This window comes from Suricata suricatta, chromosome 1 (genome assembly GCF_006229205.1).
Source record: "Suricata suricatta isolate VVHF042 chromosome 1, meerkat_22Aug2017_6uvM2_HiC, whole genome shotgun sequence".
NCBI lineage: Eukaryota > Metazoa > Chordata > Mammalia > Carnivora > Herpestidae > Suricata > Suricata suricatta.
In genome coordinates this window covers 103,377,896-103,390,363 of record NC_043700.1, presented here as the reverse complement: position 1 = coordinate 103,390,363, position 12,468 = coordinate 103,377,896, and the positions used below count along the sequence as shown (strand labels likewise).

The 12,468-nt window shown below is 35.8% G+C and overlaps 1 protein-coding gene across 21 annotated transcripts in view; it reads right to left on the bottom strand.

Moving 5' to 3' along the window:
* Positions 1-12,462, bottom strand: part of CAMK2D (calcium/calmodulin dependent protein kinase II delta) — a 293,523-nt gene extending 281,061 nt beyond the window's left edge. For all 21 annotated transcript variants that reach the window (XM_029941778.1, XM_029941727.1, XM_029941673.1 and 18 more), the window contains exons 1-2: positions 11,907-12,462; positions 10,176-10,270 (exon numbers count right to left, since the gene is read on the bottom strand). In XM_029941778.1, coding sequence (XP_029797638.1) covers positions 10,176-10,270; positions 11,907-11,971 — 160 coding nt within the window. In that variant the 5' untranslated portion in view covers positions 11,972-12,462. The remainder of the gene's footprint in view (positions 1-10,175; positions 10,271-11,906) is intronic.
* Between the last annotated feature and the right edge of the window lie 6 nt (positions 12,463-12,468).

Here is a 12,468-nt window from a genome sequence, read left to right as displayed (position 1 = left end):
TGATACAACTTTTAATGCACTTGTGCAAACTGGTAATGAATCATTAAAATTTATTTCAGAGATATATCCATAGTATACAATTCTCCCTGTACCCAGCAAATATTACTCTTTGTGTGTGTGTATATATATAGCTTTAATATAAAAGTATATATAACTTACTTTACTAAAATATTCATCATAAATTTTCTACAAAATATTCAGCTGAACTAATTTCACAAATTAATATCACTTTGCCACCATGATTATATACAAATGTTATGACTGTTTTTATGAAAACAGCGTATTTTCCTAAGATATGTGTGTGCATATGTGTGTGGTGTATATATATGTATACACTGTAAATTTATAGAATTGTAAAACCTCAAGTAATTAGGGAAATAGGTCCTTTAAAAGTTATATTCTGTTTTAAGGGATTTCCAATACTGAAACAAGCACACTTTCCAGCCTTTTTACCAAGTTTCTAAAGACAGCAGCTGTAACAGCTGGCCTCTGTCTTTCCTAAAAAGTCAAGTAACCTCTATAAGCAAATACTATCCATGATTTGGATATCCAAAACTGTATAAAGTATCACCAAAATGCTTTTTAAAATGACCTCATGTTTAAAAGCATTTTGTTAATACTTTATAGAGTATAAAAGATAAGTTAAAAAACTTATAAAATTATAAAACTTATAAAAGATAAGTTATGAGTTAAAAGTTAAAAAATAAGTTTTATAAGTTATATTAGTTAAAAATTAAAACATTAGTTTTATAAGTTATAAAACTTATAAAAGATAAAGTTTTATATAGTTAAAAGATAAGTCAAAAATTAAGTTCTTCTGGCGAATGAGAATGGATAAAAACTTAAAAATCCAAACATTTAAAACAATTTAATAATCAGGGTACCTGGGCAGCTCAGTTAAACGTTCAAATTCAGCTCAGGTCATGAACTCGCAGTTCATGAGTTCAAGCCCTGCATTTGGCTCTGTGCTGACAGCTCAGAGCCTGAAGCCTGTTTCAGATTCTGTGTCTCCCTCTTTCTCTGCTGCTCCTCCACTCATACTCTCTCTCCCCCTCAAAAATAAATATAACATTAAAATAATTTAATGATAGCCTGAGTCTGGCATTACTGAAGTGGTACTAATGCATGTACAAACTATGAAAATGTTACCCCTTATTACTGAGCCACTTTACATTACATGGTAAACAAAAAAAAAAAACATCAAAACAAAACAGCAATATAATTTACACAGTTACTCAAAATTTCACAAAATTATGCTTCCAACAAAGCATAATTTGTCAAGAAACTAATGAAATCATTTATGAATTACAAATTATTTTAAATTGTATATTCCATTTGACATAAAACTTTAGCTCAATTTCTACCTACTTTACCTGTCACACATCTCTCTTTGTTAAGCCTATGACTATTTTTGGAGATGGAATCTTATTTGTTCACGCATTCATTTATCCCCCCAGTCAACAAACATTTATAAGTATCTTCAACATTTATAAGCAATTTACAATTACTGTGCCAGGCACAGATCCAACGGTAAGCTTAAAAATGTCCACAAGATGTTTGAAAGCTACAACATATATAACTAAAATACAAAAGGATAAATGTGATCAGTTATTTAAAAAACATTAAAAAAACTATTCAGAGGAAGAGAAAAACAATCACTTCTGCCTCGAGTGGGAAAGTAAAGGTGGAGAATAAGTTAGAGACAGCATTATGGAGGAGGAAGCACCTGAACTGAGTCTTAAAGGAGACAGGATTTCACCAGCACGCGGTGTACTCATTCCATCGGGATAGTGGAGCCAGAACTTTCTCCCTTCCTTTGAAATGCTGCTTACTTTGCCTGGGCAACCATTTCTCTCTTCTCTACCAGGCTCAATTACCATTCAAAACCACAATCTCCCTCATTAATCTCTTCAATAAATCTGTGATAACAACCTTTTCCAGCCCATATCTGCATGAAAACCTTGTGTATGCTTCGATTACAACCCTCAAAAACTAAACTGTATTTGCCAGGTTGTCATCCACACTAATGGATGGCCAAATACTTCAGGACAGATCTCTATCTTTCACCTCTAAATCGCTACAACTTATCAAGATATCCAGCACAGTGGGGACTAAAAGGTTTAATGATGAACTTTATAAATGAATAAAAACAATGGCAACCATTAGCTGGAAAATCTGTTTAGGAAGCTGTTTAGAAAAGTTAACAAAAAAACAGAGCTCAAGTTAGAGTGGTGAAAAAGAAAGAGAGGTAAAGTGTTGAGATGGGTTAAGGAAAAGAAAGATAATCAACCATCCTTGAAAGTCCAGGAAAATTAATGCACCATTCATAGAAACGGGAAATTACTGACTCCACCAGGGACAAGCAGAGTTTGAGCCTAAACTACTAATGAACACACTTCAGCAGAAATCCAAGTTATCAGAACACAGACTCCAAATACCACATAAATATTTCATCACCAAAATATCAAATTTTAATTTAAACACTAATGCCATTATGTGCCGTATCTCAACTGTACAATTTCTCTAGAAGATAAAATAGAAATCTAATTTTCAATTAGTATATTTACCTTTAATAAGGTAGTTTTATATAACTCACTCTTGCTTTATTTCGATGTGCATACATCATTCATGAAATTGCTTCAAAAAGACATAGGAGGAAAATAGTTTCCTATTACTAAAAAAATTCCCTATAATTTAAGTCTTTCCTAGCCTTGAGGGATAGGGTAAAATTACACATTAATATGAGTTTATTCTATAAATTTTAAATTTATATGTGTACAATACATATACAATACAAATAAATATACCTAGATAATGAGGGCATAGATTTTCCATTGGTAATAGATTGGCCAGCTGAAATCAACCGGTTAATTAAAAAGTCCCAGGGCATGGGAAAATACAAAGAGATTTCTCTTTTAAAAATGTAAGAGATTGGGGCACTTGGGTGGTCCAGTGAGTTAAGCGTCCAACTCTTGATTTCTGCTCAGGTCATAATCTCATGGTTCATGGGTTCAGGGCCCACATCACGTTCTATGCTAACAGCCTAGTTAGTGGAGCCTGCTTGAGATCCCCTCTCTCCGTCCCTACCCTGCTCACACTCTCTTTCTGAAAAAATAAATAAAGTTTAAAAAATTAAGTAAGAGATAGTGATTAACTCTCAGAGCAAGGCAAGAGATGAGGATCAGCAAGGAACACACAGGTAGCTTCAACAGTAGAGAGTGCTCTAGTTATTGCATGGAGGTTTATTGGGTGCTTACTGTTTTATAATATATATGATTTCATATTTAAGATGTTAGGTAATAAAAAGTTTTCAATCCCTAAGTAATCTAAAGAGAAGAGAACCTTAAGTAGAACAACTAACTGTGTGTAAATATTATCTGTATATCTTTATATGACTTGCTGCACTTGTTATTTTTCCAACATAAAACTGTCAACATTTATAAATTTTATAAAATTTTATAAAATATTTATAAAACAATAGTTTTATATTTTCCTTTCACTTGACACATTAGCATGAATTTGACACATACAACAGTGTTGTCCACGAAGAAACAACAAAACAACATTCGTCTTCCTTGCTTCACTGGTTAAACAAGACGAGCCTGAGAACTAGAATGCCTTTCTGAGTAGGTTCTTCTGGCCTTTGGTTAAGGGCTGAGTTTTTCTTTTCAGCAACAAGTGAATCATTTAGAAGACATAATCCTAGGACTTAGTTTATTTTGAGATGTTTTCAGTAAGTTAATGAATTAAGTTTACCAAAACATGTCATTCTCCTGAAATCATTTTCCCACTGATTTCTCACTATACTTTTTTCCTTCCAGGAAAGAGCACAGAAACACTATCAAACTTTAATTTGATTTTATGTTACCACAGCAATTAAACTATCTTCTCATATAAGTTGGAACTCTAAATACATTTTCCCAAAGAAGTACTCGATTCTATACATTGCACCGAGAACCTAAAGATGTAGAAGACAAGGTCCTTTCTATGAAGGAACCTGACGTTTAGTGGGGAGATCAGTCAAGTACACATAGATAAAGGGAGAGAGGTTAGGAATAGTTTTCTGTGACAGCAATCAATGGGATGTGGTAGTGGAAAGAGCCTGGCCTTAGAGCCAAAGAAAATGGGTTGAAATTCTGACTCTACCACTTACTAATACTAAGGCGTTTAGTAACCTAGAGCCTCGGTTTCCTCTATTTAAAAATTGAACAAAAATAACAACAATAAACTAAGTAAAACAAAGTATCTTGTAAGCAATGCATCTGTCACTTAGAAGGCTCTCCTAAAATAATGGCTATTAATATTCCTATTGTTTTATTATTATTGATTTGGGTAGTAATAAAGTTCTAAAAAGTTAAAAGGAGAACAGAGTACCAGAAAAGGGGCTCACCTAATTAAAAAATCAATTATGATTTTGTTCTGTGACTGTGTATAATTGCAATGATAGTTCAGATCTTTAAAACCAAAACCAAACAACAAGCAAAGCTCTCCTCTCCCTACTCTCTCTCTCTCTCCTCCCAAACCTGACAGTTTCCCTATGCTAGAGAAAAACAGTTTACAGTAGATGAAAGGTCTATAAACTCACCTAACTCCCTTAACTGGATCAGGAATTCTGTCATCTAAAAGAGCTTCCTATTACATTTAAAATTATTTTATTCTAAAAGTACCTGTATACTGTATACCTGTATTTTACCATCCAAGTAAAATAACATGTTAAATACCATGAGATATTTAAACTATTTTGAATAATCTCTCCAAATTGCTTATTTAAACTTTGGTACTTAACATTTATTTAAATCCTTATTATAAAAAAGCCTTCCTTCATCTCTCTAGACAGAAATAACCTTTCCCTCCTTTGAAAATCAACAGCACTTTATTCAAGCTAGACTTACACCATTTATATCTTCAATGTCTATTTGTGTAGATAGCCTTACTTTTCCTAACACTCTGCCCACTATACTTATTCAATATTTATTAAATAAAAATTTATAAAATAAAGTCATGTAAGTGAATGTGCTTAGTAATCAAGTACTATGAAAAGTAAATTACTACAAAGGTATTATATTTTAGAGTAAGAAATATTCCAAGTTTCTACTTAATGTACAGCAATATAATTCACTAAACAATCCTTAACCAAATGTCAATAATAAAAAATACTGGGCATACCATACCCTAATAAATGCAGAGGGACAGATGTTAAATTATACCAACTCAGCCCAAGAGACAGTAGGAGTTGGTCTGCCTTTGTATCAGCCCAAGAAAAAGACTTTTAAAAATGTAATAAAATTCTAGTCAACGAATGAGGTGAAAGGCCCAAGAAAATCCTAGTATGTGCCTTATAGCAATTCATGATTATTAACATTAAAAGGCCCACAAAAAATTTTTTACGAAATTTTAATTTTTACACCAGGTTGATTCAATACTTCAAAGGAAATGAAAAGTATTAATCTAGTTGTATAAACAATGAAAATTCTCCAGGTGTTCAATTCCTATTGCATGATCTGTCAGGTAGAGTTTGACAGTAGTTATTAATACCACAGTCAGGTGCCTGACAACCACATTCTTTACATTAAGTTTGCATATTATAATAATGCTAGAATACAGAACGAATTTTTATTTCCTGGAAATGTAGATATGCATTTTTATCTCCTAACCAGTTTGAACATCAGTAACATTCTCATTCATTGAAAGAGGAAAATAGATATCTAAGATCTAAGATCAAAATAGATATCTAAGATCAAATACAACTAAACATAACAAAAGGACTACTTTGGGGCCCAATAATTAAAAAGCTGTAGAATTTCCATAGACAAAAATAAAAATAATTTACTAATTTTTTCTTAAAACATTGCTCATACCAAGAAATCTTCAAATAATTTGCCCAATGAGTTCCAAATTGCAACATCAATAATGTATAGTCAGAATAATTTGATTCATCTATATCATCTCTAATATGCTTCCAACTTAACACAAGTAACCATGAGGCTAAAAAATTGCACTAATTTATTGACTGCCTGGATGCCAAAAAAGAAAAAGAAAGCAGCAAAAGTTAGTTACTGACACCTCTACTATAACATAAAAAAGACTACTTAAGGACATGCATGCAATATGGAGATTTCATATTTGAGACCTAATTTGGTATACATGATTAAGTAGTTTTTATAAAGTCCTGATTCATATTCTACTCAGATTATCTATTCAGTAATTAATAAAACTAGTAAAATCAAAGAATACCAAATGATTTAATTGTATTAGATCTGTGAAGTATTGCAGAAATATGAAATGAAATCCCTTTTTAACTTTATCAATCGAGTAGAGCTAAAATATACTTATAATAGCATGTACTATTTTAAACTTCTACTATAATTTGTATTTTACAAAAATAATGACTTGTGGCACATCAGACCCCATGTAATAAAAAGTGGTTTCTAATGATCAACAATTACATTAGAAAATGAACATCAAGAAGTTATTACTACCATAAAAAATATCTGACCACAGGGATTCTTTAAAATGTGAAATAAATCACAAATACTGTTTCTAAAGACATCTGCCATCAGAACCCTCCATCCACTGGATTCTGAAGCACAATCACAACCCTTCCTGGACTTTGCATGACAATACCTTCCAGTTACAAACAGGTCAACAATCAACAAAGTATCAAAAGAGCACAGCAAATTAGAACTTGTATCAAAATACAAAATACAAGTATTTTCCAGTTACATATAGGTCAAAAATCAACAAAGTATCAAAATAGCAGAGCAAATTAGTACCAACCTAATTGTCTGGGACCAAAATGATATAATTTCTACTTCCCGTGGTAAAAAATAGGAGATAAAATTCTACCATTGCTATCCGCCATTTACTAAGTAAGCATGCTTTCTATGCCTAGCTAACAAAAACTTTTTAAGACAAAAATTGCATGTAAAATATAAGATGTATAAAACTTTTCTATACTTTTTAAAGCAAACTAAATTATATATCAGCGTACTGTAATCAGTATCACGTAATGAATGCTCTCTGCATGCACGTGTTAACGCAAAAGGAAAGAAATTCTTCAACAGACTCTGAATCTCCCAAATATGGTTTGTGTGACTAACAGCTGAGAGGAAATGCAACTGAAACTGTCTGCTGGAAATCCATTAACATCTAGGCACAGAAAAATGCCTGGGTGACAGAATAGTTGGATGTGTAAATTTGTGCAGGAATATAGCCAAATTCTTGGCAATCCCTCTTGGTCTTAAATGTATTGACAATGGTCTTTCTTTTCCAGTTGTAATGTTACATTTGAAGAACATTATATGAATTGAAGGACCTTCCTGGTGTTTAAAACAAACAGGCTTAAATCTTGGATTTACAAAGGCATGGCATTTTAAATAATACAAGCAAAACTTTGTAGAAAAATCATATGCTACACAGAAACTGCCATGCATAGCCAAAAGAGAAACAATCAGTACATAAAGGTAAAAAATAAAGTATGCTAATTTAGATATCATTCTAATTTCCCTTCAATATATTATTTTTAAATTTTTCTGTAAGTCATTTTAAGGATTACATTCTAAAAAGGGAGCATTTTTAAAGGAGAGTTCCTATTTTAAATCATATGCTCTTGATATCTTAATACTCTACAAAAGATTACATCTAGTATTTGCTTGTTCTTAGGAATTAAACTAAGAATGTAACTCCTTTACAAACCATTCATTTGATCCTAGTCTCTGTCTGAGTCCCTCCTATGTCCTCAATGCTGTGAAATGTTTTATTAAAAAGACAAATCATTTCATTAAGTTTTTACAACTTAATATGGGTTCAGTTTAAACAAATGTACACAAAGGTATAAATATGCTATAAGCAGCTCTAATTGTTATGGTTATAAAATAAATTGAGAATTTTGAAGGAAAGTACTATAATGTTTTACAGGTGAGCAGTAAAAGGTAAAATTGACTCAGCACTTTGCAATTAAGAAGTGGTTCTCATAAAAGTCACTGAATCCTCAAAACAACCCATGACACCCTATGAGTATTTTCCCCCATTTTTTGAAGAACCTGTGATCAAAAAAAAGTAAATAATTGAACCACATTTACACACTAAATAGTAAAGCCAAGATTCAAACTGGTTACTCACAGCTAAAGCAAGGCTGCCACTCGATTTATAACGTTCACATTCTTTCATGTAAGTAATCTCATCTGATCGTTTCGACAACCCAAGAGATAATAATAGCAGCTAATATTCATTAAATACGTATTATGTAGCAGGCACTGTTCTATACTATATTATTTTACTCCTCACAAACCCTGTACCCTATAAAAGGGCTGCATTATTACCCATTTACAGATAAGAAAATGAAGGCTCACTGAAAATATGTAAATCACCCAAGATTACACAGCCAATAGGTAGGGGAATCAGAATTTAAACCTGAGCATTTAGTTCCAAAGCCTGCTTCTTCACCACCTAGATCTTCAGTGAATTAACACAAAGCAGGTTAAGAAAGGATTTTGGACAGGGAGAAAAAGCAGGTCTTCCAGTATTTTAGTTTAGCTACTTTTCCTAAACGTAACTGGAATAATTAAATCCAAACAGGGCAAGGTGGCTTTAGGTATGGGTTGTTCTTTAAAGCAGAGCATGAGCAGGTGAGGAATATTGGCAAGAAGACAGAATCCCATTAGGCTAAAGAAGACTTATCCTCCATAGAATGGAAAAATAATGGGAGCAGAAACATGTGTATTCGCCATTCCAATGCAGGGAGAGTACAAATTATGGTAGATGAAGGGGGATGACTCTAATTTAGGAAATCAGTAGAAGTGAAGCACAACAGTTTTGAGAGAAAATGTAAAGCCACTGAAAGATTTGGGATAGGGGATGTAATGCCTCTGGAAGAACTGATACTCCTACTTTTGCCACAAGTATCTAGCACACAGGAAGAAAACACTGAAAGAATTAAACGTTTTCATTTTTTTCTTTTTAAAAAGTAAAATGTCATTTATAGTTTAGCAACTCCTTTTGACTGTTAGAAACCTTCCCGTGGAGGGAAGAGCGAAAGGGGACCATAATCAAGCATAATGTGCTTCTCATTAGTTCTCAAGCTGTGAAGCTACGGCACTGGTTACTTTAGCAGATAAATCTTCCTGCGAATGCTGTTAAAATCGGGATGAAGAAAATCACAACAAAATTTCATTCTAATGAATAAGCTGAAATGCCAATCATTTGCAACAAATGAGAAAAAAACCGTTATGGCAAAGACCCAACAATGACACCAGGATACTAGAGAGCAGCACTTTTTAGAAGACAAATTAAATGAGGCAAACCCTAATAGAATTTCTTCCCTCATTACTTAAAATAAACCAGGTCACTGAAATGGGCTTACACTGTGGCATTTTGTTCATTTTAATTTCAGTTAAATTTCATTAAATCAAAAATTCCCATGGAAAGAGTTCAGACACGTGTCCACAATAATTAGAATGCCTAACAGTGTAAGTACTTTTACATGAATTCTACAAAAGAGAAAGAATGCAGTGAAATCCCTTCATGTGTACGTGTGTGTGTATCAACAGCTCTTTTATGATAGGAACGAGCTCTGTGGCTATAAAGCAAGTCTAAAATACATCACAGGAGTCTGTGAGAAGCCTTAATGCAGAAGACCCAGTAAAGATGTGGACTGCACACAGAAACATCAACATCAAGCTGAACTTCCTACAGCAATGGTAAATTTTTCCTCCCAAAGCTATTACTGTTAAATATACCTTAATGAATTAAGTTCAAGTGTAACTACAATTGAAATATGATTCAACTGAGCTATGACCTATTTTTCCTCTCAAAAGCAAAAGAGAATAATGACAGTTGTGAGACTTACATTTTTCCATTCCTGGGTATTTCTGAAAGTTATTTCACAGCACAGCTAAAGGCACTTTGTGACACTTATTTTCTTTAAAATAGAGTTATTTATGCTACTGCTCATAAGATATATATAATTATTTATAATTTTTATTAAAATTCTGTGTGTTCATTTATTTATGAGCTATACATACCAAGGCATTCAGGAAGGAAATAATCTCAGAATGTAATAGGACACCTAAATCTACAATTCAGTTATAACTATGTATCTACATACAACAGAACCAACGATCAACACGACAAATACAAAATTAACATATATTGTGTATGTGGTTGAAAATACCCACCCCTAGCAGAAAGCTTTTTGGTGTTGATAATTTTGGCAGCATATTCTTGTCCAGTAGGGATTTTCATACATCTTCTCACCACTGAGAAAGCCCCCCTGAAAACCAATAATTAGCATGTCATCAATATAATCAGCTATGACATTCTATCAAAAAATTACAGCAATCTGAGCATTTTTATTGCATTTAATGAATTATCAAATATCACTGCACTACAGTAATATCCAGAAAATGAACGATTCTTCCTGGAAACCTAACCCCTCTGTAATGTTGGAGAATAAAAGTAAATTTTATTTAACTGGGAGCACACATTATTAATCAACAATATGAAAGGAATTGCCAATTATGACCACTCTTGTTTGCACATGAAATTTGAAAACATTTTACAATTCACACTCACACATCACCAAATGCTCTGGGGGGGTGGGGGGGGGGGAGACCCTGCAAACAGCATGGCTGAGGAAGAGCAGTAAAAATCTGCTATTTATTTTGTCACAAAATTAATGTGGCTCCAACTAAGTAAATATGGCGATTGTTTTCATTAAAACATAAATCTTAGGGACATTTGTGTGGTTTAACAAATCCTGATATGGTGATTTCTCTGTGCCCTGTTTTGAGCTGGGGGAAGGGAGAGATCTGAATTAAGCTGCTCTTCCGACATATTATTCTCCATGTTTTAACAACAGACAACATATAAATATATAAGGATATAATGTTCATTAAATCTGAAATATAATTACATTCTCTTGAATTCAACTGTATAAAACAAAAACATACATATAAACGCACCCCTTTCATAAGTAATAGTTGAAACTAGCGATAGAAGAATTGGGTTTGAGTGGGATGCTACATAAATCAACATTCACGGTTAGGCCCCTCAGTCCCTAAACACACAGGTCCTCAGAGGTCTCCGGTCCCCTTCCTTAAATTCTCCGAGCAGTTCTGCCAGTCGAGTGTAGGAGGTCGTTTTATACAACACTAGGCTACCCTTAGGAAGCTGTCTCTCGGTCTCCAGGTCTTTTCCGTTGCCTGTATAAATAAATCCTCCTAGAGAACGCAAGATGTACACGCAAATCATAGGAAGGATGATGATGATGATGAACGAATAACCTAGTGCAAAGAATAAGACTGGACATGGGGCAAAGGGTCGAGTTCTTCCGACCGGCCCTTTTCCTGGATAGAACAACTACTGGATGCGAAATAGACTCTACGCCAAGTTGAACTTTCGGCATCAATAAATATGGCACCGTCTGTGGCAGCGAGTTCTCATCCGTACTTGGGTCGTACGGCCGACGCGCCAGCTAACCAGAAGGCATCTCTATTTACAGAAAACATGATCTATGTTGCATTTTACATGGGTTCCTGTTTCCTCTACACACACACACACACACACACACACACACACACACACGCACGCACTTCTCTGGATGACAGCTACAACTGCAGGGATCGTAAATCCACTAAGTCTCTAGGGCTAGAGGGTGGGGGAACCGGAGAAGGTGGGCTAAGGATTATCGGAATGTGCCACAGCTGGGGTGGAGGGTCTTTTTCCGTCTCAGTCCCCTCGTCTTGCTAAGGCAGCACCTTCCTCAGAGCTGCCACACCACGGGCCCTCCTCCCTCTCCTCTGGTCTCCCAAACTCCCTCGCCCCACGCGGGAGGCCGGTGGGTCGGGGGCAAAGCGACCCGCCGTCTGCTGGAAAGGGGACGTGCAGATGCGGGCAAAGGCGCTTACTTTCCGAGCTCCTCGAAAAGCTGATACTCGTCCGTGAACCTGGTGCAGGTTGTAGTCGAAGCCATCCTCGGTCCGGGCTATGCCCCTGGCTGGGAGCGCGGCGGACGAGACTCGAACAGACGCGCGGCTTCCCCGGGACTGGCCCCGCGGCGCTGTCACCCTGGGCCGCCCTCACTTTCCTCGTCCGAAAGTAGCTCACTCCGGGAGGGAGTGTGCGCAGGGGCGCGGCGGGAGGGAAGATGACCAGAAAGGGTGGCGTGGGGTCTCCTCCCCACGGTTCGCAGATTCTCTTCCTCCTCCTCTGGCCCTCGCTTCCTTCTCCTCTGGACGCTCCACCCGCCCCGCTCCCAACACCTCTCCCCAAATGCTGGGGGCAAAGTACTCAAGAAGAGGGGCCCGGGAAATGAAAAGCAGCCGGGCACGGGGCGAAAGCAGTTGCGAAACTAGCCGCACCGGAGCTGGAGCAGTAGGGGCAAAGGGGAGGGAAGCCGAGGGGGCGGAGGCCGCGGAGCCGGGAGCCGACCGCGCGAGCCCAGCTGCTGCTGTCAGCAGGCGCGGGCGC